Below are 22847 nucleotides of genomic sequence, written 5' to 3'. Positions count from 1 at the left end.
CAGACTGGCTCTGCAGCAGCCCCTGGCACTTGGCTCGCACTTCTGGGCGCTGTCCATGGTTGCAGCATCTTTCAGCGCGCCACGTCAGGAGGCCACCGCGGGGCCCTGCGATTGGCCAAGGAGCCCCTCGCCATCCCCCGCCCCCGCCCCGCGCCAGACCCTCGGCGCGTGCCGGCCGGCTTGCGGGGCTCACTCTCGGGCTCCCGGGCGACACACCCACTTTCCTTATTAGGACAGAGTCAGGAGCCCGAGCAGGCGGCGGGGTGGGGCGGGGAGCCCGGGAGGAAATAGCCGAGGGCGCAGTCACAGCCTCAGCCGCCCGCCAGCGGCCGCAGGGAGCAGCTGGTCGCTGCGTCCCGGCCAACCACTTCCTGCGACCGTGCTCCTGAGTCCCGCACTCCACAGCCTGAACCCCTGGTCCAAACCCCTCGCAGAGACATGGAAGAATTTTTGCAACGCGCCAAATCTAAACTGGTAAGTTGAGGGAGCAAGGCTGCGCGCGCGCCTGTGGGAGTGTGCGCGGTGGAGAGAGGGGCGGACAGGAAAAGGGGCCGCAGCGCAGCAGGGGACTCAACTTTGCTACTTAGTTGTCATTGTCCCCCGAAAGATTCTGCGGGCCTCTAGTCTTTAAAGCAATCTGTCCGCCTCAACAATCCTTCCATACATTAGACAAAGTGTCGAGGTGGGCTGGTGAGGCCTGGCCCAACTGAGGCGGCTCGGATGCGCCACTGGGTCGGGAGCGTTTGACCCTGGAGGATTACGGGTGGAAAGGGGTGGTCCCCTTTGAGCAAGAGCAGAGCCTGGGCCACATGGAGGAGCTGTTGGAATGAAAGAAAAAACAAAAAACAAAAAGCATCTCAGGCACTACTTCAGCTGGAAGTGGCAAAGCCTGGGTGACGAAGCCAGGGCGCTGCCTGGGAAGGATGGCATGAGCTTCCACAGCGCAGGACTGGTGTTCCAGTGTACCCCGACTCTGTTCGCATCCCTTAGACCGCTGTGGAGGCGGGGGATTGGGGATGCTCCAACTTTGCTGGGGATGCGAACTGGCTCTTGTTCTTCGTTCTTTGGGAAGGAGCCCAGCTTGCTGCCTTGGTGTGCTTTCCTGCCTGGCACTGTAATCTCTCTCTCTCTCTCTCTCTCTCTCTCTCTCTCTCTCTCTCTCTCTCTCTGTGTGTGTGTGTGTGTGTGGTGTGTTCACAGTTGTTGAACATTCTGGAGTGACAGGCTTGAGCACTTTCCTAATTCCAAACTGTTTTGGCTATCAGCATAGCAGTAATAAGCATAATGGAAATGTTTGTGTTCCAGTTCTTAAAAAATAAAAGCAAGTGCGCTTTAATGAGCAGTGAAAGCTCTTTTTATGGATCTGGCATAAAAGGAAATGCATAATTTATGATGCCTTTAACCTTTAAACCTTCATAGAAGCCCAACTGTAAGTTCTGTTAAGGTGATCTCTTAATCACAAGATAGGACCTAATTTATCTACTTCAACACAACCAAGGGTAGGCTCCTGGCCTCCATTCAGAGTGGACATGGCAGTGGGATACTGGCAGTAATCTGATTGTATCTTTAGCAGCACCCTAAACGTTGATTAATGCTAATGTAAGTACTTTATTTTCTACCTTAACCCTCCCAGTAGCTGAATGTTTGCCAGGATTCAGAATTAAGAAAGTTTTTGATACGCTCCCTGGTTGTTGATCTCCTTGCAGTTTTGCTAGAGCACATGAGAATGACGGCTTTCAGGAACTGTGTTATAACAGTTTACGTGGTTTAAGTACATGCTTTCTTTTTTAAGTAGTCATGGTAAAGACATGTTTTGAAGTCAATCTTGGCAACTTGTGTGTGAAAAAATGAATGGTGATCAAGGGTAAATGTAGAGTTTCAGACTCCACCTGTGTTCAGTGCCCATCCTGTGACTTTTCTCAAATTTAAGCAGTAAATATTTAGATTGTAGGGTCATATCTGGGCAAGAGGTTTGTCTCATTTCTGAAGAATCATTGCTGAGATGGAAATTTCCCTGTTTCAGAGTAATCAGTTAAAAGTAATGTGTAATTTATTTACCGAGTCCCTTCATTAGACGAGCAATTGCTCTACATCATTAAAAAAAAAAAAAAAAAACTGGAAAAAAAAGCAGTTGCTTGAAATTCAGCTACCAGTTTCCTGCATTAGCCAGAACAATTATAGCTAAATTTATCTTTTCTTGGAATTGGCTTCTAGCTAGAAATCACGATTAACATTTCTTGTTCAGCTACACAAAAGGTGTTTTGTCTCTTTTTTGTCACATATTTCTGTTTCCTTATAAATATTTTAGGTAATAAAATTTGTATTTAATATGTACAATATTTAAGTACAGTAGGTGATCACATTTTACTTTAGATAACCTTTTCCTTGAAGATCTTGATCACCTCAATAATTATGTCATTCTTTTGTGAGAAGTTTATTCACAGTAAAATGGTAGGATTTTAAGTAATTCACTTAAACCTGATGAGAATGTTACCAATTTATAGTATGCTCATATATTAAAGTTCCCAATAAAAAATTTAAAAGAGCATGCCTTTAATCCCAGCACTTGGGCGGCAAAGGTAGGAGGATCACTATGAGTTTGAGGCCACCCTGAGACTATATAGTGAATTCCGGGTCAGCCTGAGCTACAGCAAGACCCTACCTTGGAAAACAAAACAAAACAAAACAAAAATTAAAAGAAAAATTCAGTGAATTCCTTTGAAAACATTTTAAGAAGAAAAAATACTGTTCTAATTTTCACACTATAGCTTTATAGAATCATGCATGAGCTTTTATTTCCATTAGAAGTTAATGTAATTTTATTTGATACCTAAAATATGCCTAATTGCTAGATTTCTCCCTATTTGATTAGTTACTCTGTTATGCAGTAGGTGTGATATAAATTTTTTTAATGGCTTAAAATAGTCAATATCCCTTCAGAAGTCTGAAAATGAGGTAACTCACAAGTTCAAGGTCTGCCTGGGCTACAGAGCAAGTTCAAGGTAAATGTGAAACCTGTTCCCAAAAGTGAAAAGGGCTTGAGATGTCACTCAGCGGTATAACACTTACCTAACATGTAACCAGCCCTGGGTTTAATCCCTAGAACTGAAAAACAAATAAAAAGAGTTTAGTGATAATTTTACCTTTTTGTCCCAAATAGTAACCTTTTGTTCATCAGTTACTATGAGGAGGGAAGCTTTCCCCTTCTAGGCCAGGCCTTTGGGCCTTAGCTTGGGTGAAATCTTTGAAGGAGAAGGGTGAGTTTGAATTTTATTTGAAACAAGGAGCTAATTTTCAGTAGACTTGGGAGATCACTCTCAGTTCTGGTTTTCAGGCTAGTCTGGTCCTTCAACCAAGGCAGATTCAATGACACGATCCTGTCCTTCTCTCCCCTAAATCTACCCTGTAATTCCACCCTTTATTGGGAATGCTCACCATTCCTCAAAAACTGGAAAACTCTACTTCAAGTGTTGTTATAGAGGAGCCTTCCACGCTGGAGCTCCTGTGCTTCCCAGGGCCTGTCTTCTAGGCATGGGCTGACTGGGCTGGTAAGGGTGTGTGCTGGAGTGGATTTATTAAGGAAAAAAAAAAAAAATCCCCAGTCTTAGTTGGACTTGGGGGCAGCAGAGGAAGCAGTTTCCCTTTACAGACACCATTCTCCAGCAATGGCGCCTTCCTGACAAATGCAGAATGGCAAGTCTTGGATCAGCAGATGAGAAGGATTGAAAGTACCAAGAAGAGCAGAATCAGCAGTAGGATCTGAGGGCAGTGAGCCAGGAAGAACTGGTCATCAAAGGTTCTGATTGCCACTTGCCCTCTCCTGCCCTTGCTCTGGATACTCACTGCTAGAGCTGGATGTGGAAGGGAGAGAGTATGTTCCTCTCTCCAGCCCCCTACCCCTGGTACCACATACACTATCTTCTTCTACTTGCCCATTCAGAGTTGGGGCAAGACAGAAAACAAGCACTACCTTTCCAGACCAGCCCTTCCGACATAGCCTTGCTTTGCCTTTTAGTTACAGTACTCCTACGATGATATCAGTTTTTGTCTTTCTTAGCAATACCATTCTGATATAAATGACTAAAGAAAAAAGAAAGGAAAAGAGGGCTTCATGCCTGGGATTTGAAAAATGCTCTCCAACTTCATGGCACTCCTCACAGCAACATGTTCAGGTCAGGAACTGACTCATACAAGTAAGCTGTCAACTTCCTATGACCTTTGGGGAAATTTTTGTATCTGAGGAGTGATGTGGACATGGGGTCTGGCTGGTAGGGTGAGGTAGAATGGCTACTGAGCCTCCTCTGATGGCCAAGTGCCACCTGCAATTCAAGCAGCCACTGATTCCTGCATCACATACTTGAATACATAGGTCATCAGCCAGATAGCTGTGGAGGGGCTGTCAGCTGCCACTGGAAGTCACAGGACACATCAGTATTCCAGGAATGCTGGCTTTAAAGAGACAGTAAGGGGAGAGTCACCCTGTAGTCCAGGAGTCAGCTGAAGCAGTCCTGTCTGCACTGAGAATCAGTCACAAAATGGACTCCTATATGGAAAAACTCTGGGTGATCCAATTGTGCACTTACACTTGATAGCAAGTGCCACAGGATCAAGAAAGTAGTCCAAATTCTTGGTGAGCAACTATATTACAGTGGTGAATGACATGGAGCTTGAGGAGAGAAAGAGAGGATTGAGACAACAAGTCTGTAGAATAACCCAATATCAACTGCAGAGGAGAGTATAGTCATCCTTGGGAAGAAGGTGTATGTCCATGAGGGTTTTCTTAAAAGCACTTGCTGAAGGGCCGCTATGGTGAGGACTAATAATGGTGGAGAAGCTGAGAGCATTTTCATGTGGACACTAAGCTTATTCTGACCTGCAGCTGTGACTCCACCACAAGCCAGCTGGTGCTCTGGAGTCAGTTCCTTGTTTTACTTTCTTTGAGACAGGTCTCAAGTCGTCCAAATTGATCTTGAACTTCTGATCCCCTACCTCCCTAATATTAGGATCACAGGCTTGCTACAACCATGCCCAACTTGAGTCAGTGCCTCTTGCCAGGGGATTTCTGTGCAGGAAACAGGAATCCAAAGTATTAATGTGAATATGGTGTCATCCACTCAGGGGCTGATGAGGAATGAGCCTTTGGCTAGATTGAGAGTCAACTTGTTTTCCACTACTGGAGTATCCAGACCAACAGCTGAGGATGGCCCCAGCCTCAGGGCCTTTGGAAAAAATCTAGGTCAGACCATTGCTGGAGAAACAGATCTCAGAGTGGCATTGTCTGTCCCAAAGGAAAAGTGCTCACAGTCTTTCAAACAGCAGCCTAGATCCTGTAGGACATTGGATGAGCAAGAGATTTAGTCTGTGACTTGGGGAATACTTTATGTCAGCCAAGGAAAAAGCTGAGAGCTTTGCTATAACCTAATTACCTCTATATAGCATTGATTTGAGCTGATATTGAATCAGTTTAGGTTTGCTGCACAAGTCGGGGGAGCTCTTGCAAGCCTTGATGAAAGAGGCTTAATTAAAAAAAAATGTTTATTTTTATTTATTTATTTGAGAGTGGCAGAGAGATAAACAGGTAGATAGATAGAGAGAGAATGGGCATGCCAGGGCCTCCAGCCACTGCAAACGAACTCCGGATGCATGTGCTACCTTGTGCATCTGGCTTACGAGGGTCCAGAGGAATTGAGACATGAACCAGGGTCCTTAGTCTTCACAGGCAAGCATTTAACCACTAAGCCATTTCCCCAACCCCATCATCCATCATTTTTGGAGTGTTATTCTAACAGAGAAAAGAATGAGGAAGAAATACCTGGGTCTAGATAAAAAGGTACAAGAGGGGAAACCATCTAGACGAAGGATGTACTGTAGCTTCAGCCACTGATTCTTCTTAACCCCTGGGGTTAGTAAAGAGTCACAGAGTTTGTCACCTTTGAAAGGAAACTGAGGAGGGCCTGGGATGGTATATTCAGGAGATAACATTCATGTTAATGCTGACATACACAGCACATAATGAGTTTGTGATACACAACCTACACAGATATGTTTATATGCAACTGCCCTGTCAGAGGTGCTGATGTAACCTATTGATAATCTTTGTTCCTCCTAAATTCACGTCTTAGGGCTTTGGTCTCCAGAGAAAGGCAATATTGTTCTTGAGAAACTTTTATGAGGCTAGTGGAGCTCTACATTGCTCTGAAAAGTCAGACCAAAAAAGTACGAGTAGAAACAGTAAAGTAGCTCCTAGTAATTAGGGCAATGATGCATATTTTGTAGGTGATAAACCTATATCTCTTGGTATAGAGCTTGGGAAAAAACAGTGGTTTTTCCATGTACCCCCAAGCTGTTCCTCTTCTGCAGGTCCTTATCATAATGAATGACATTGTCATTCATATGGTTTCTCCAACTGAAAATTTCCTTCTCCTTCATCTTCTCCCCCACTTTTGGTCCACCAGTTAGCAGTGAGTTTCCCAGTAATTGCACAGGGTGGTTGCAATGGCCAGCACACTGTTCTCCTGCAAATTGTATAAGCTGCTGCAGGAAAGCCATTAAAATACCAGATGCTCAGAGCTGAAAGTGTCTTCACCATCTTCTCTCCTCCCTTATAACCTCATCATCACTTTTCATTGCTATTAGGAGAATGGACACCATTCTTAGCATGATGCCACCATTCACTTTCTTCTGGCTTCTTCTACTGCCCTTGGATCAAATGGTACTGTAATTTCTCCAGTTGAGATGAGGAAGGGAAGTCCTTTTTGAGCAAGCCCTTTCTCCCTACCCCTCTTAACTTCTTAGTTCTAAGCAAACCAAATAGCGCTTTTAAATCACTTATCTCCATTTGCCATTAAATCACTATATACCACTATTGGGTAAGTTTGATTAATGCCAGTGTAATAAGTAGGTAACTTGTCTTTGTATGACTTTGTGTACCATTGTGTCTCCATGCCTGATGCTCTGTGGACATTGTTAGAATGGATGGAGCCATGAAGCAGGAGACATGGCAGGATGTAGTGTCTCAATAATAATAAATAGTTGGACAGCCGAGCCATACCCTTTGAGGTCTGAATGTGAAGCAGGACTGCCAGCAGCATGCAGGATGCCAGACTGGCTTTCTAGAAGATGAGGAACACTGAGGTCAAGGAGTCTATGCACTGCTTTTGAAATAGAATGCACTTAACAAAAAATGTCACTACAAAGTAAAGAGGCTAGATGTTACCCATGGGAATCTAAATATTTGTTGAACTAAAGCATGATACAAGTACAGGGCATGAAAAGTCAACTCTGTAAAATCACACTGGACATATGAGCTACTCAGTGGAACTGTTAGAGACAGTCTTCCTCAGTGTGCTTCAACATTTGGACAGCCTCTTTTTGAACTAGTGCACCACTAAGTTGCTCCAAGTTTTCTTGGCCTCTGCACTAGAACTAATGTCAGGAGAGAGATTGGCAAGGAAGACTTTCAGCATCCTTTGGAGTGAGGGTAAAGCTATGTCTGACTTTTTCCCAACCCCAACATTATACAACTCATACATAAGACATACTCATGTAAGGTTCTGAGTCAGACTTTTGTCCAACCAGTAGGAGTGTATGGGGTAAGATGTGACCATGATCTACTTCATGTGTACTTCATGGGACTCTGAATACCACCTGGCTTTCCTAGGTGCCCTTATGAACTGTCAATTCAAGAATGTGTTTGAAATACTATGTAAAGAAAAACTGCATATTGTGTGGTGTTTGTACATGTGTGCATGTGGAGGTCAGAGAACAGCCTTTAGTATCATTCCTCAGATGCCATCTGTTGCAGTTACCTTCTCATTGCTAGGACAGAACATCTAATCAAAAAGAAGCTTATGGGAGGGGAGGGTTTATTTTAGGCTTACAGTTTCAAGGGGAAGTTTCACCATGGAAGAGGAAACTTGCTTCTTTCACCATAAATCCATAGCAGAGAGTGACGTAGGAGAGCTCAAGCTGGCTCTGAACACACAGTAAGCTGGACTCAAGATCTGCCCTCACTAACACACCTCCTCCAGGAGGACTATGTCTGCTGGGCACAAAATAGGAAGCTTAGTCAATATCTGAGGCTATAGGTTTCATTTACATTTAAACCACTACACCATTCATTGGGCTTCTTTGGGACAGGGATTCTCATTGGCCTGCGACTCACGAGTGCCACTAGACTAGCTGGCCAGAGAACCCTATGGATCCTCCCATCTAGACCTCTCCAACACTAGGATTATAGGCAAGTGCTACCACCATGCTCAGCATTTTACATGGATTCTGGGAATTAAATTCAGGTCTATATGCTTGTGAGGCAAGTGCTTTCTGACACAGCTATCTCTCCAGCCCCAAAATTTGATCTTTTGTGGTATGCATTTGATATTATGTGCTTTAGTAGCCAAGAAACTCAAAACTTATTGATCTTCAGCTTAATATTTCTGAAATGAATTTTCCTTTCTTAGTTTTTGTCTTGTTATACTTATTTTAAATGGGGGTATCTTTAATATGATTGTACTATTCTTTTGACCGCTGGCAAGAATCCATAAATATACTATATAATAACATATATGATCTTGAACATATTTTAGCAACAAATCTTTCTAGTTTATAGTTGATCTGCTCACATTTGAGAATTAGGTTTTGTTAGTAAGAGACCACCTTGTAGAAGCTTCAAACCCAGTAGTTGAAAGTAGATGTGGATTAATCAAAAGCTATGATGGTCATCCTTGCTGACAGGTAGCTTGCTGAGAGCAGTGATGACCAGTCCTTACTTATAATCCAGTGAGCTGATAACATAAGGCAACCATGGGAGAAGCCACCTTCCCTATATCAGATCTTAGAAGGTTTTCATGGAGCCTGAGTTCTGAATTTGGAAACACTGTCTTGCTTCTAGATGCAGTGTGGCATTTTGGCTGAGAGTGTGGGTGCTGAAGTCAGATGCCTGTTCATAGATCCTAGCTCTGCCATTTTTACTTAAGTATCCCTTGCCTTACCTTCCTGAGTATTAGGTTCCCCATCTGTAAAGTGTGAACAAGAGGAGCGTTTCCCTTCTAAGACTGCTGCAGGTGCGTGTGTCCTGAAACAACACTAGAAACTCGTCCACAGATCTAGACACAAGACAAGGGCTCTTAGCTCTCTTTAGCTCAACTAGAATTTGTTAAGTATCTCTCTTAGCTCTAAGAGAGAATGTATTTAACCCTACATTGGCCTCAAGGTAGGGATTAGTTTCCTTTTGCAGCTGACGAAACTGAAGCTCAGTGAGGTAAGAAATTTCCCAAGGTTCACAGCCAATAAGGAAAGAAACCATAGTTTCCTCCTAGATTACCTTCATGCAGTTCCTGGACCTTGACCCTCCCCATCTTAAGTCCTTTTCCTATGAGGTCACTGACACATTTAATTCTCTTTAAATTAAAAGTAAAGCTCTTGGGCTAGAGCGATTGCTCAGTGATTAAAGGCACTTGCTTGCAGGTGCCCAGGTTCAATCCTACAGTAGCCATGTAAAGCCAGATGCACAAAGTGGCACATAAATCTGGAGTTCATTTGCAGTGGCAAGAGGCCCCAAGTGCCCATATCCTCTCTCTGCTTGCAAATAAATAAGTAAAGTATTTTTAAATGAATATCTTGAAAGATTTTCAGGTAGGTTGGATGGTTAGTTTGTGAAGTTGTTCACAAGGTTTTCACTTTGACCCCCAAAAGGATTCATTTCTCTGTGTTGCCTGCTTCACATGAGAAGCCTTTGAATAACCAAGTAATTAACCCATGTTACTGATAATTCCTTATAAGAACAATATTCCATTAGGCTATGGAATAAGTTGTGAGGTCTCCCCTAAATATATGTTCATTAAAAAAAAAGAAATAACTCAGGAGGCAGAGGTAGGAGGATTGCTGTGAGTTTGAGACCACCCTGAGACTACATAGTGAGTGAATTCCAGGTGAGTGAGACTCTACCTTGAAAAAAAAAAAAAACACCAAAATAAATAACAACTGGTAAGCTATTTGGAAGAAAGAGTGTGTGACAAGTTTTTAGAGTGACTAGAATTATTGTGAGCATTAGTTGAAATTTCAGTAATGAAAAATGCATTGTAAAATGTTTAAATAGAAAACTTTAATTTCCAAGTATGTGAGCCTAGCTTTTGGTTGGGCAGATTTCTTCATAGTTGCTACTCTCTTGTTGAATTCCTTTATTGTTATTTTGATTGATTGATTGACTGATTTTTAAGGGGCCGAGAACCCACCACAGCGTCATGGCTAGGAAGGAGAGAGGTAGGCTCTGAACACAGCTCTCCCTGGTGCCCAGCCCACTGTGGCTGTCTGGCTCATAGCTTAGCTGTGTCTCACAAGGCTTCTGGTTGTGCTCAGTACACAAGCAGAAGTGAATAAAAGGAGGAGACAAGAAAGAAGGAAGTGGAGGCACAGCTGGAAGGGAAATGGGAAAAAGAGAGGGATAAAAGGACTCAGAGTGTGGGGGCTGGGGAAGCAGAGGAGGAAATGCAGGACACAGGCAGGGGTGCAAAGTCTGCCAAAAAAATGGGGAATTCAGCAAAGGCAGCTTTCCTTCAGGTTTCCTAAATTGAGTACTGAAAGCCCATCATTAATTACATCACTAACAGGAAAATCCCTCAAGCTCTATCCTGAAGACTAGTTGTGAAAACATATCAAAATTGTTCAGGGTAATATCAGGAACACAGCAGTCACATAAAAGTTAGTCACTCTCATCTGCTATCACTTAATATGAACTTTGCCACAATTCTCATAAATTTTCTTTTCTCAAGAGTGGATGATAGAAATGGAGATGCAATTACTGATAAATAAAATGGAAGAATCACACAAACAAAACCCAAATCCAACAGGATCTTGAAGCAGACTTAGGCCTCCAATATGTGTCATTCCATCTGGTGTGGAATACAGAGTCCTGGGCCTCTGTGCAGCCTCTGGGGACACACCATCATTGATTTGAACATTCTTTTCCTTATTTTTTTTTTGAGAGAGAGAAAAACAAGAGGTCGGGGGGGAGAGAGAGAGCAAGAGAGGAAGGGAAGAAGAGAGCATGCACCACCTTGTACATCTGCCTTATGTGGGTCCTGGGGAATTGAGCCTGTGTCCTTTGGCTTTGCAGGCAAGCATCTTAACCACTAAGCGATCTCTCTATCCCTTTTCCTTATTTTAAAACTAAAAGTTTGAGTATAAGAGGCTATTGTTCTTTAAGAGGAAGCACATTAATTTGATAAGGCCCAATTTATATATTTATTTATTTTTATCACTACAAAAAAAAAGAAATCTCCTATAAGTTAACAAAGGAGTACAAAAATAAAAATATGTTTATGCTGGTCTCTCCACAAAGGGGAGAGGCAAGCATTTAACCAGAATGTAGAGGCATTTGGCTTTCCTCTGCATTCTTCATTTGTATTTCTATAGCTAATGGCCAAAGGGTCTGACTAGACCAGCAGCTGGCTCTGACAGAAATGTCAAAGCAGGTGGTTAGCCCCAACCAGCTGCTCACAGCAATAGGGAATGTCTGAAAGGACATTCTTCCAGAAAGCCAGTGGTCCTGGCTCCTCTCTAGTAAGGAAAGGGGACAAGTCACTCTCTGAACCTCATTCTCCACTTGGTGGTTTTCTTTCTTGCTGGGGATATAATTCAGGGCCTGATGAATGCTAAGCAAGCGCTCCACTAAGCTACACCGCTAGCCCCTCCACTCTCTAGTTTTGTACTTCTATTCCCCTCTAGCCCCTCCCCCATTGCTTAGTAAGCTGGCTTCCATTGCTCACATCTCATGGACAAAATAGATGGTAGAGTTCTTTCTTTTTCACCCTTCCTTGGCTACTAGAAAAATTATTTCAGAAACATTTCCACATAGGGGAAGAGGGCAGTCTTTCCATTAGTCCTTGTGGATTCATATAAACCCAAGCTTCGATTCAGATTTTGTTTTGTCTCTTGACATTTACCAAGATATCTGAGTGGATGCTAATGGTGTGTGTGTATGTGTGTTCATGTTTAGATTGTAGGCAAGTTGAAAGAAGGTCTTAGTCAACATATACAGCTCACAGATAACAATAAATAAGAGGGAGACATTTTATTTTCTATCTGAATATTTCTTCAGTTATCCAATTGTGAATCCTTTTTGTAAAATTATAGTATAAAGCAAAGAAACTCTTGTGGCTCAGTAACTGATATTAATGATAGCCCAGATAATGGACTGAAATGCCTCTTATGGTTTCAGTTTCCAAAAAGGGACAGAGATAAACTCCCTTGGTGAATGCAGATCACAATGCCATCCCAGAGCTAACTTTTAAGAATCTGTGAAAAATGTATTTCCTTCTAAACTATGAGGTTAGTTTGGACTTATTGAGAAAATGCATTTTTCTCATTTCTACGGAATCATGCCAGAAATAGTTAATGAACAAGTGTGACATCTCTGTAAAGCCCAGTCCCCATAGCTAGGGTTTCCTGTGCTGGCATTCCTATAGACTACTTTAATGTATCTCATAAACACGGAGCCACATATTCCTACTGGCCGTTTTGTTGAACTGCTATCTGCAAGGTGGATGGTCCCTAGATATAACCTGACCTATTCTTCCAGTGAAAGGTGTGAAATCCAGCTATGAGGATCCCATGTGTTTAAGTTAAACACACCATCTCTTACTTAGGATTTCTTACTGCATAACTGTTATTGTAACAACTCTAAAACCATAGACCTTTATTTTTGAAAGTGTTGTAGAATAATCTCTCTTTAACACTGAACCAGATACCTGTTGACTTCCTCTATTGCAACTGCCTTGCATTTCATTGTTTATAAAATAGTAAATAAGCATTTGGGCAAATCTGGGAAGTAGGGGAAAGCCAAAAATTTCCTCATTCCCCCCATACCTTCTCCACTTTCATTGAAACATGAGTGTTCTTAATATTTTGATCAGTATTTCTGTTAGTCTTTTCTGTGCATAGGATGAAAAGAAGATGATTATACATTTTGGTATCTTGATTTTTATTTTCCTTAAGAATACATATGCTGGTGCCGGGCGTGGTGGCGCACGCCTTTAATCCCAACACTGGGAGGCAGAGGTAGGAGGATTGCAGCGGGTTCGAGGCCACCCTGAGACTCCATAGTGAATTCCAGGCCAGCCTGGACCAGAGTGAGACCCTACCTGGAAAAACCACAAAAAAAAAAAAAAAGAAGAAGAAGAAGAATACATATGCTGGCACACAGCTGTAGTCCCAATGCTATGAAGGCAGAGGCAAGAGACTCAAAAGTTCAAGGTTAGCCTAGGCTACATAGTCAAATCCCATTTTAAGGAACAAAATTAAATAAAGAAGAGGAGGAGGAGTGAGGGAAGGAAGAAGAAAAAGAGTAACTTTTGACATTTTAAATTATTCTTTAATAAACATCTTTGTACGTAAAACATCTTACTCTGTTTTAGAATCATGTTCTTAAAATACCATTTCAAATATGTAATCTTTGGGGCAAAAGTTAATATTCTTTTAAGTTTTTTTTTTTTTGATGGATCTTCCAAATTTATTTCTGGATGAAATTCTTCAAATTTTATCATCCTGAGCTTTAGAAAGATTTAACTAGCCTCATAATACAGTATGAAGGAGACAAACACAGACGCAAGATCACTTGAACTCTTTGTGCTCCTGATGCATTTGAGAGGTCAGTCAGTATACTGGGGACTAGTGTGCTCACTGTGTAAAGTGTGGAGCTGAGCAGTGATCTGGAGCTGCCTGCAACTCAACAAAGAATCACAGTGAAACCATGGCATGCCAGCTATGGAGACCATGAGCTATACTCTGACTAGGGAAGTCATTTCTTCCTTTTCCCTATCACTTCCTCTCTGTTATCTTATTTATTTTAATTTTTAAAATTTATTTGCAAGGAGAAAGAGAGAGAGAGAGAAACATATAAGCAGGTGAGAGAAGACAGAGAGAGAAAAGAATGGGTGCGTTAGGATCTCTTGCCACTTCAAATAAACTCCTGTCACATACACCACTTTGTGCATCTGACTTTATGTGGATGCTGAAGAATTGAATCCAGGCTTTGCAAGCCAGCACCTTTAACCACTGAATGATCTCTCCAGCCCTTCCTTGTTATTTTAAAAGGATTGAGTTTCTTGGAGCTCTCAAGCTAGTTGCTTTCCTAGAGTCAGTCGTCTGTACCCATCTCATTATCATCCAGTTTGACTTCCTTCATTGACCATCTTGTAACACTACATCTTTACTCAGCCCATTTTAATCACTGGTTTCCAGAGTGTGCTGTCATCAGTCACACTTGAGCCTTTATCCATGGTTTCTGCATCCATGAATTCTACTAACCTCAGATCAAAAGTATTTGGAAAAAAAATCATTTATATTGAACATGTTTAGACATTTTTCCTTATATGTTTAGACATATTTCCTTATTTCCTGGCAATGCACTAAAACAACTATCTGCAGTACATAGGTTCTTTCACATGTAGAGATGAATTAAAATAAACAGAAAGATACACATAGCTTATAGGCAAATATATGCCATTTTCTATGTGGTATTGAGCATCTGTGGATTGGTACCCTTGCGGTTTCTGGAAGCAACTCTCCTGAAAATATTGAGGGATTGTGGTAGTTTCTGGCAATTTAGAACAATATTGCACTTTATAATTGCTCTCACTCATGTAATCTCATTAGATCAAACTTGGGTAGGGCTTGTGTTATTAATATTTATTTCACAAATGGGAGAACAAGACCAGGAAGTTGAAATTCAATGATGCCCAATCAGAGATCTGATTGAAGAGTGTGACTTCTAATTCCCAACTATCTGTGGAAAAGTTGGTCTCTACTTTCAAAAGATAGAGTGAATGTTCCATTGAGGCTCTGATAGTTTGGATTCATCTGCAGTGAACAAAGCAATGAAGTGAAACTCCAGGGTATTTTTCTAGGAGGAGACCATGCAGAGTTGAAATCCAGGCATACCAGAGCCAAGGTTTCCTCCACACAGGAACACATGCCCTCTGAGCTTTGGAGGTTTGCAGGATGGACAGTTGGCAAGTGTAAAATTAATGAATGTGTCACTGGTGAAAACATGCTGAGCCCCACAGGCTCTGGAGACCATGTATCACCTGGAATGGGAAGGAGGTTCCTGAGAGGCTGGGTCCTGGAGAGCCTGCGAGCATTTGACACACCTGTAATGGGACAGGCAGCATGGATGTCACTTCTCTTGACTCAACTGAGAGTTCTAGGTGGAAAGGAAGTTTAATTACTACTAACATGAGCGCTTCTGCTGTTGCAGAGGAGGTATGATCCCATCAAATTTTCTCTCTTTCTTTTTCTGTTCTAACCCTGTTACCTGTTTCTTTAATTTGAGTCATTTGTTCAACTGTTTCAACTCCTAAAAGTACCCCACATTGATGCCATAGGAAATAGTTTAGCTTAGTATGCTTGGACATTTCAGATGAAATTTCTGTGTCTGAATTAATTTTAAGAGCCCCCTTTTGTTACAAGGATAATATGACAGGAGCCGCAGAATCAATTTAAGATGTGCAAGAGGCCTATGGCTGGAGGTCCTGGGTTGCCTAAGTCTCCCCCTATCTGCCTCTCTTCCACTGCTGTGGGATTTATCTCAGGACTTCAGGCATGCTCAGCACATGCCTAGTCATACCCCCTTTTGCTATTACTTTCTTGTTGCTGAGACAAAGCACCTGATGGGAGGAAAGTTTTTATTTTGGCTTACAGTTTCAAGGGAAAGCTTCATGATGGCAGGGGAAATGATGGCATGAGCAGAGGCTAGACATCCCCTCTGCCAGAGCAACCAGAAAATCAGAGCAAGAGAATGAGCCAAATGCTAGCAAGTATTCAAAATACATGAGTTTATGAGGGACATCTGCTTCAAACCACCACATCCTACTCCAATCTTTCTTAAGAGCTGGGTTAACTCACATTGATTAAAAGAAGAGGAAACCTTCAAATGTAATTGAAGAGAACTATAAGCAGGTAGAATTCAGGAGTAGTCTGGGCTTTGGCCTCTGTATTACTGAAAAATTTATGATTATAGATGCCCTAAAACCAACCTCGTTTTCCTATGGAGTAACAGGATGTATCCAGTATATTTTTTTTAGATGTTGTACTGAGAAGATCTAATATATTGCAAGTGAAATGTCACTGGGATGATTCGTTCTTGCAAGTGTTGAGGGGGAATGGAAATCATACTGTGTTGTTAAATCATGCACATCTGCTAAATACTTAATTTGCTGTGGGGCAGGAGGCTCTAGAAGTAAATTCTTATGTGTCAAAATTCCTAGTATCTAACTCCTTTGTAAATGTATTTTGGCCTTAAAAAATGACATGGAGTTGGGGAGATAGCTTAGCAGTTAAAGCACTTGCCTGCCAAGCCTAAGGACCCAGTTTTGATTCCCCACTACCCACACAACCAGATGCAAAAACTGGTACATGCGTCTGGAGTTTGTTTACAGGGGCGGAGGCCTTGGTGTGTCCATTCTCTCTCTCTCATCTTCTTTTCTCTCTCTTTCTCTCAAAATAAGTAAGTAAGTAAATAAAAGATATAAAAAAAGACATGGTTCAGAAAGAGCCATCAAACTAGACTAAGGCTGTGCTATGCCCAGTATCCTTTGTTGACTAGTCTGTCCTTTCCAGATTGCCTTCAAAATGTCCTTACCATAGTTTCTAGCCCTGCCATATAACTACCTCTCAGCAGACACACTCCAATGAGCAAGCAAAAGAGTTGACAGCTGCATACATGACCTCATTTGACTGTGACCACAATTTCCATAGACAGGCATTATTTTTCTCTCTTTATAGAGCGGGAAACTGAGAGCTCCAGAGAGGTCAAAGTAGTATGCTCTAGGCACACAACTAATACATGTTAGAAGTAACTTCCTTGTAGGCTGAGCAGAGTTTTAACTCGTATTTTCATTTCAGCACTCCAGGGGCACCATGCACTTCTTTCAAGCAGTGTTATGAAAATGTCCATGTGCATAGGCACTATTGGAGATCTGGTCGAACACAGACTGATTCTGTAAAGATTCTGGGCCTGAGTATCTGTGCTTCTAACAGGCTCTCAGGGGATGTTGATGCCATTGGCCTTAGACTACAATGTGAGTAGTGGCATTCTAGCTAGCACGGATGCTCTGGGAAATGAGCCACCCCTCCTATCTCCTTTAAAAAGTATGGTTGGAACCTGAAGGCTATACAGCTGGGAGAAAGTACCCCCAAGGGAAAAGCAATACTTCCTGGGAGAGGTGTTTCCTTGTTGTAGTCACGCTGATGAGATGCCTGAGGTGCTGCTAGGATGGAAAATTTAAAGCAAAGAAGAAAATCAGGAGATACCTAATTCAGTAAGGAGAATCAGCAGTTATACCGCATAGACAACCTTTGGTTCTGATGACTGGTAAGGCAGGGTCTGTACTAATACTGGTTTTAATATGTGTTAAAATTATTTCCTGTCCCTTATTTTGTTTATACAATACACAAAGCCTTGGGGCTTCACAGAGCCTGGCAGGGAAGGGACGGACCATGAAGACACTAATGGGCTTTAGGGAGGGAGCAGAGAAGAGGACTAGCAGCTCCTCGGAGATGCCGGGCTCTGAAAGTAATTCTCCAGCGATCCTCGATCCTCGAGTGTATAGTTACTGGCCTTTCTCCAGGGCTGGTTCCTGGGAACATGGTATTTGAGTGAAACTTTCCTTACTCTTTTTTTTTTTTTTTAAATGAGACACACAGAGAGAGAGAGAGAGAGAGAGAGAGAGAGAGAGAACTGGAGCACCAGGGCCTCCAGCCACTGTAATGAAACTCCAGACATGAGACTGGGGATTTAGCTCAGTGGATGAGCGCTTGCCTAGCAAGCTCAAGGCCCTAGCTTTAGTCCTCAGCACTGCAAACACATAAAACAACAACAACAACAACAAATCCCAAAATCACAAAAAGGGAACAAACTCCAGACAGGTATGCCCCCTTGTGCACTTGTGCGACCTTATGAACTTGTGTCACTGTGCATCTGGCTTACGTGGGATGTGGAGAGTCAAACATGAGTCCCTAGGTTTCACAGGCTAGCACCTTAATCACTAAGCCATCTTTCCAGCCCCGTTCATTACTCTGAAAACTGTTCACAGCTGTATTCACTGCTGTTTGCTCTTTGTTTACCCAAATTAATTTAAATTTTTCTATTCTCAGTGTCGTCCTCAGGCAGGGCTGTTGTCATCTGTGTGGTTATTTGCTCTCACTTTCCCCATCCCCACCATCCCTTCTGTTGCTGGTGCATGCTTACTTGTGATACTATGTTATTTATGGGGTTACTGTATCATCCCAGCCCTTCTCCCTTTGTTGATGGCTTTTGCTTAGTCACTGTCTCTCTCCTGTGTTCTGTTCATGATTCATTTCCTACAGGCTCTTTGATCTTTTCCAGTTCTTTTCCCCTTGGCAAAGAATATCGTTTCTCTAACAGATTGAGGAGCCCAAAGTGGCTTGTAGAACTTCTTGTAGTTTGAGGCTTTCCAGCAGATAGTTTGGGCTTCAGAACCCTTGTAGGAACACCTCTGTACCATCATTTTCACTGAGGTATGGTGTGGAAGCAGAAATATCTGGTGTCTGTGGCTTGCAACAACAAAAGTGTACTTCCTGCTCTAGTTCCTTTCACTCATGGTTAGCTGAGGCTCCAAGTGCCTTCAATGCTGTCCCGAATGCAGGCTAATGGAGCAAAGAGCCCTTGCTCTTCTGGAAGAAGAGTAAGAGAGCAGGTATGCTCTGGCAGTGTTCTTTGGCTTTGCTTTGTGCTGGAGTTCAAATCCAGGGCCTTGAATATGCTAGCAGCTAGCAAGCATGCTACCGCTGAGCTCCAACCCCAGCTCTGACAGTGGTTCTTAAAGCTTTCATTTCAGGATTGGGATATGTTAATCTTGAGGCAGGATAGAAAGATGGGAAAGTACAGGACATGGGAGGGAAAGGAGACCCTCACCTCTGAATTTGGTTGAAGTCTCTCACTAGCCAAAAGTAAAAAATGTCAGTACAATTAACAGAATTTGCTGTGAAAAGTGCCTGTATATAGACAACAGAAAAGGGATTCAAATTGGAAAGGAAGAAATCAAGTTAGCCCTATTTGCAGATGACATGATTCTATATATAACTGACCTGAAAGTCTCTATCTCAAAACTTCTAAAGGTGATAAAATTCCTTCAGCAAAGTGGCAGGATACGCTTTGCTATATGCAAAGGACAAATGTACAGAGAAAGAAATCAGTGATGCCATACCATTTTCAATAACAACAGCAAAAAATATGTAAATACCTTGGAATACATTAACCAAGGATGTGAAAGACATATATAATGAAAACATAAAAACACTCAAGAAAGAAATTGAGAAGATGGAAAGACCTCTCATGCTCCTGGATAGGTAGAATTAATATTGTGAAAATGGCAATTCTGCCAAGAGCAATATACAGATTTAACACAGTACCAATAAAAATACCAGCATCATTCTTCACAGAGGTTGAAAAAAAGTGATCTCAAAATTCACATGGAATGGCAGAAGGCCTTGGATATCAAACATCCTCAGCAAAGAAACACCTCTGGTGGTATTATCATACCCGATCTGAAATTGTATTACAAAGCCATTTTTATTTGTTCATTAGAGACAGAGAGGGAGAAGGAGAGGGAGAGAGAAACAGAGACAGAGAGAAAATGGGCACACCAAAGCCTCTAGCCACTGTAAACGAACTCCAGATGCTTGTGCCACCATGTGCATATCTGGTTTACATACATCTGGATCCTTTGGCTTTGAGGCAAACACTTAACCATTAAGCCATCTCTCCAGCTCCTACAGAGTCACTCCTTTTTGTTTATTTATTTTTTGGGGGGTGGTTTTTTTTTTTTTGAGATTGGGTCTCACTGTAGCCCAGGCTGACCTGGAATTTACTATGGAGTCTCAGGGTGGCCTTGAACTCACAGCAATCCTCCAACCTCTGCCTCCTGAGTGCTGGGATTAAAGGCATGTGCCACCATGCCCGGCTTTTTTTTTTTTTTTTCAAGGTAGGCTCTCACTCTAGCCCAGGCTGACCTGGAATTCACTATGTAATCTCAGGGTGGCTTTGAACTCATGGAAATCCACCTACCTCTGTCTCCCAAGTGCTGGAATTAAAGGCATGTGCCACCACACCTGGCCCTATATAGTCATTTCTTAAACAGCAGTGGATCACGTCTAAGGCCCAAACATATATGACTTTACTCCTTTTCATTTGCAAACCTGCAACTTCCTAGGAATCTCCCAGACAAAACTATAAAGTTCATTTACAATGAGAATGTGTCTTAATGACCTTGTACAAACCTTGTTACCTAAGATTTTACCTGATTAGCTGTGATCCTAGCCAATGTATTCCAGGAACCATCTGTGATCTCATTTACTGAAAAAGAGAGAAAACTATTCCTTAGTAACCTTTTCAGATGTAACTTCAGAAGCCACCAAAACTCATCTATGGTTATTGTAAAGACACATAGGCGTAATTCTCTCTTTAAAAAGTCCACACCCACACTTGGGTGTGTACTCTGTTTTTTGCAGGCACTCCTCTCTGTAATGTCCTTTCTTAAATTTATGTTAAACTTTATTTTAAGAAAATCCACCACTGCTTCATACTGACAGCTTAAAATTCTTTTCTGTGGAACTCTGGTTCCACCTGAGTCAATACGTAGCTTGTCACATCTGCCAGTGCCCAGGAGAACTTACAGAGGAAGTGGTGACATGACTACTACCCTTATTATTAGCCTGACAACCAATTCTAAGGTGATGGTTACAGACACAGTGATCAATCAAAACTTATCAAAGCAGAAATCCAGAAGCCACAAAGAACTCAACAACAATCAGACCATCAACAGGCCTGCCACGATTCAGGAAACACTGTGGAAGATGAGACAGAAAGATTGTAAGAGCCATAGAGTGGGTAAAACTATCCCGAGGCATGGTCCCCCCTCCCCTGCTGAGGCCTTCATGACCCCACAGTGAATACCATAACCCCACTGAAAAGGGCCATCAGGGTAATGGAAGCCAGGATGAAGGGATATAAGACTATATACTGTTACATATAAAATAAAATAAAAAAAATAATTAAGAAATATGAGCTTGTTGGGCTGTAGTCTATATTATAAAGACAGTGACCCACCCCCTTTGCATGAATGCAATATATGTGGTGTGGTATGCATGCAGGTGTGCTCATGTGGAGGCCAGAGGAGACTATTAAGTGTCCTCTTCTTTTTACTCATCCAGGTGTTTTCTTGAGAAGGGTGCTGGGAACTGAACTTTGGCACTCATGCTTGTGTGGCAAGTGCTGTTACCCACCAAAACATTTCCCAAGTCCCTGAACCAGTAAAACTCTCTAATAGCAATTTCATTACACCTTATGCCTTTAGTAAAGACTGACAAAAGTAATTTTTTTTTGAAAAAAGTGTTTATTTTTATTTATTTATTTGAGAGCAAAAGACAGACAGAAAGAAAAAGAGGCAGATAGAGAGAGAGAGAGAGAATGGGCTCACCAGGGCCTCCAGCCACTGAAAACGAACTCCAGATGCATGTGCCACCTTGTGCATCTGGCTTACATGGGTTCTGGGGAATGGAGCCTTGAACTGGGGTCCTTAAGCTTCACAAGCAAGCATTTAACTACTAATCCATTTCTCCAGCCCAAAAGTCATTTTTTATGATCACATTTGAAATGACTTTGGGATGTATTAGTGTCCCAAATTACAGGTTTGGACCTTCTGGATTGTTTCCTTTAGGTCAGTAGGTAAGCATTTATGGAATAAGAAAGCTGAGAAAATCCATTAAATTCTCTCTGCCTTAGCCTTATTTCCTGCACATATAAATCGAGAATAATAACAACATCTTCTTGGTATGGGATTTTGAATATTAAATGAAATAGCATATGCAAAGCTCTTCAATTTATGATTGATACATAATAGAAATATATAAGTGTGTGCTTTGATGTTGATGACGTCTACTATTTTGGTATCTGAACCTCTTGAAAAATGTATTTTAGAGTCAAGAGATATTCAGATGTATGTCTCTCACTTTAAGATTTACTAACAAGCAAAATGAAAATGGACATAGGAAGCAGGCACTCAAAGTCCTGGCCTCTGTCACCCCAGTCCCAAGTTCTCTCACATAAATGGATTTTCAGGTTGTGTTCTCACCCCTTCCAGTCACTGAGTGGAAGGAACGTTCTTTAGAGGTTGTCATATAAAATTCCTGGTTTATGTAAAATTAGCTGACCACAGTGTATTTTGGGTTATATGAATAGGGATATTTCCATGGACAGTGGCATGGTTTGCTGTCCAAACAAGGACAGCTAGGAAATGCACGACGCTGTAGTCCAGAAGTCAGTAGTTTGGCCATGGGGTGGTGGCAGGTCTAGGTGGAATTGAGTAAAGATATGCAGGTCAGTGATTTATGAGGCAAGTTGCCAAGACATCATGAAGTATCCAGCCTAGAGGGAGGCTTTGTGTCATATTGGATCATCTGAGCCTTGAGGTGAAAGGAGTCAAGCAAGGGTGGAGAAACCTGAATGTCCAGTTCAATTACTTCTTGGTGGTATGAATTTGGATACACCTTTGGGTCTTAGTTTATTCATAAAATCTAATTCATAAATTTAATAATTTATAATATTTATCCATTATGACATGTGCAAAAGCATTATATAAAGAGAAAATCTGTGAAAGCCTGGGAAACAAGAATCAATCATTATTCGTTTTTCTTATAGCACCTATCATAGTCAATCAGGCACATTATTTTCTTTTTCAAGCCTTAGTTTTCTCATCTGTAAAATGGGACAATACATAATCTATGTTTGAAGCTAAGAGATTTACTTACTTTCTTCTTGCTATAATGAAATT

General features: G+C 41.8%; 1 protein-coding gene across 1 annotated transcript in view; it reads left to right on the top strand.

Annotated features, from left to right (window-relative positions):
• Positions 1-387: 387 nt before the first annotated feature.
• Prune2 (prune homolog 2 with BCH domain) overlaps positions 388-22847 on the top strand; it is a 309960-nt gene continuing 287500 nt past the window's right edge. Inside the window, exon 1 of the mRNA XM_045146033.1 lies at positions 388-474. Within this exon, the coding sequence (XP_045001968.1) occupies positions 439-474 (36 nt within the window). The 5' untranslated portion in view covers positions 388-438. The remainder of the gene's footprint in view (positions 475-22847) is intronic.

Source organism: Jaculus jaculus, chromosome 1 (genome assembly GCF_020740685.1).
Source record: "Jaculus jaculus isolate mJacJac1 chromosome 1, mJacJac1.mat.Y.cur, whole genome shotgun sequence".
Classification (NCBI taxonomy): domain Eukaryota; kingdom Metazoa; phylum Chordata; class Mammalia; order Rodentia; family Dipodidae; genus Jaculus; species Jaculus jaculus.
Note: the sequence above shows the minus strand (reverse complement) of the source record. Positions and strands in the feature narration are given on the sequence as shown.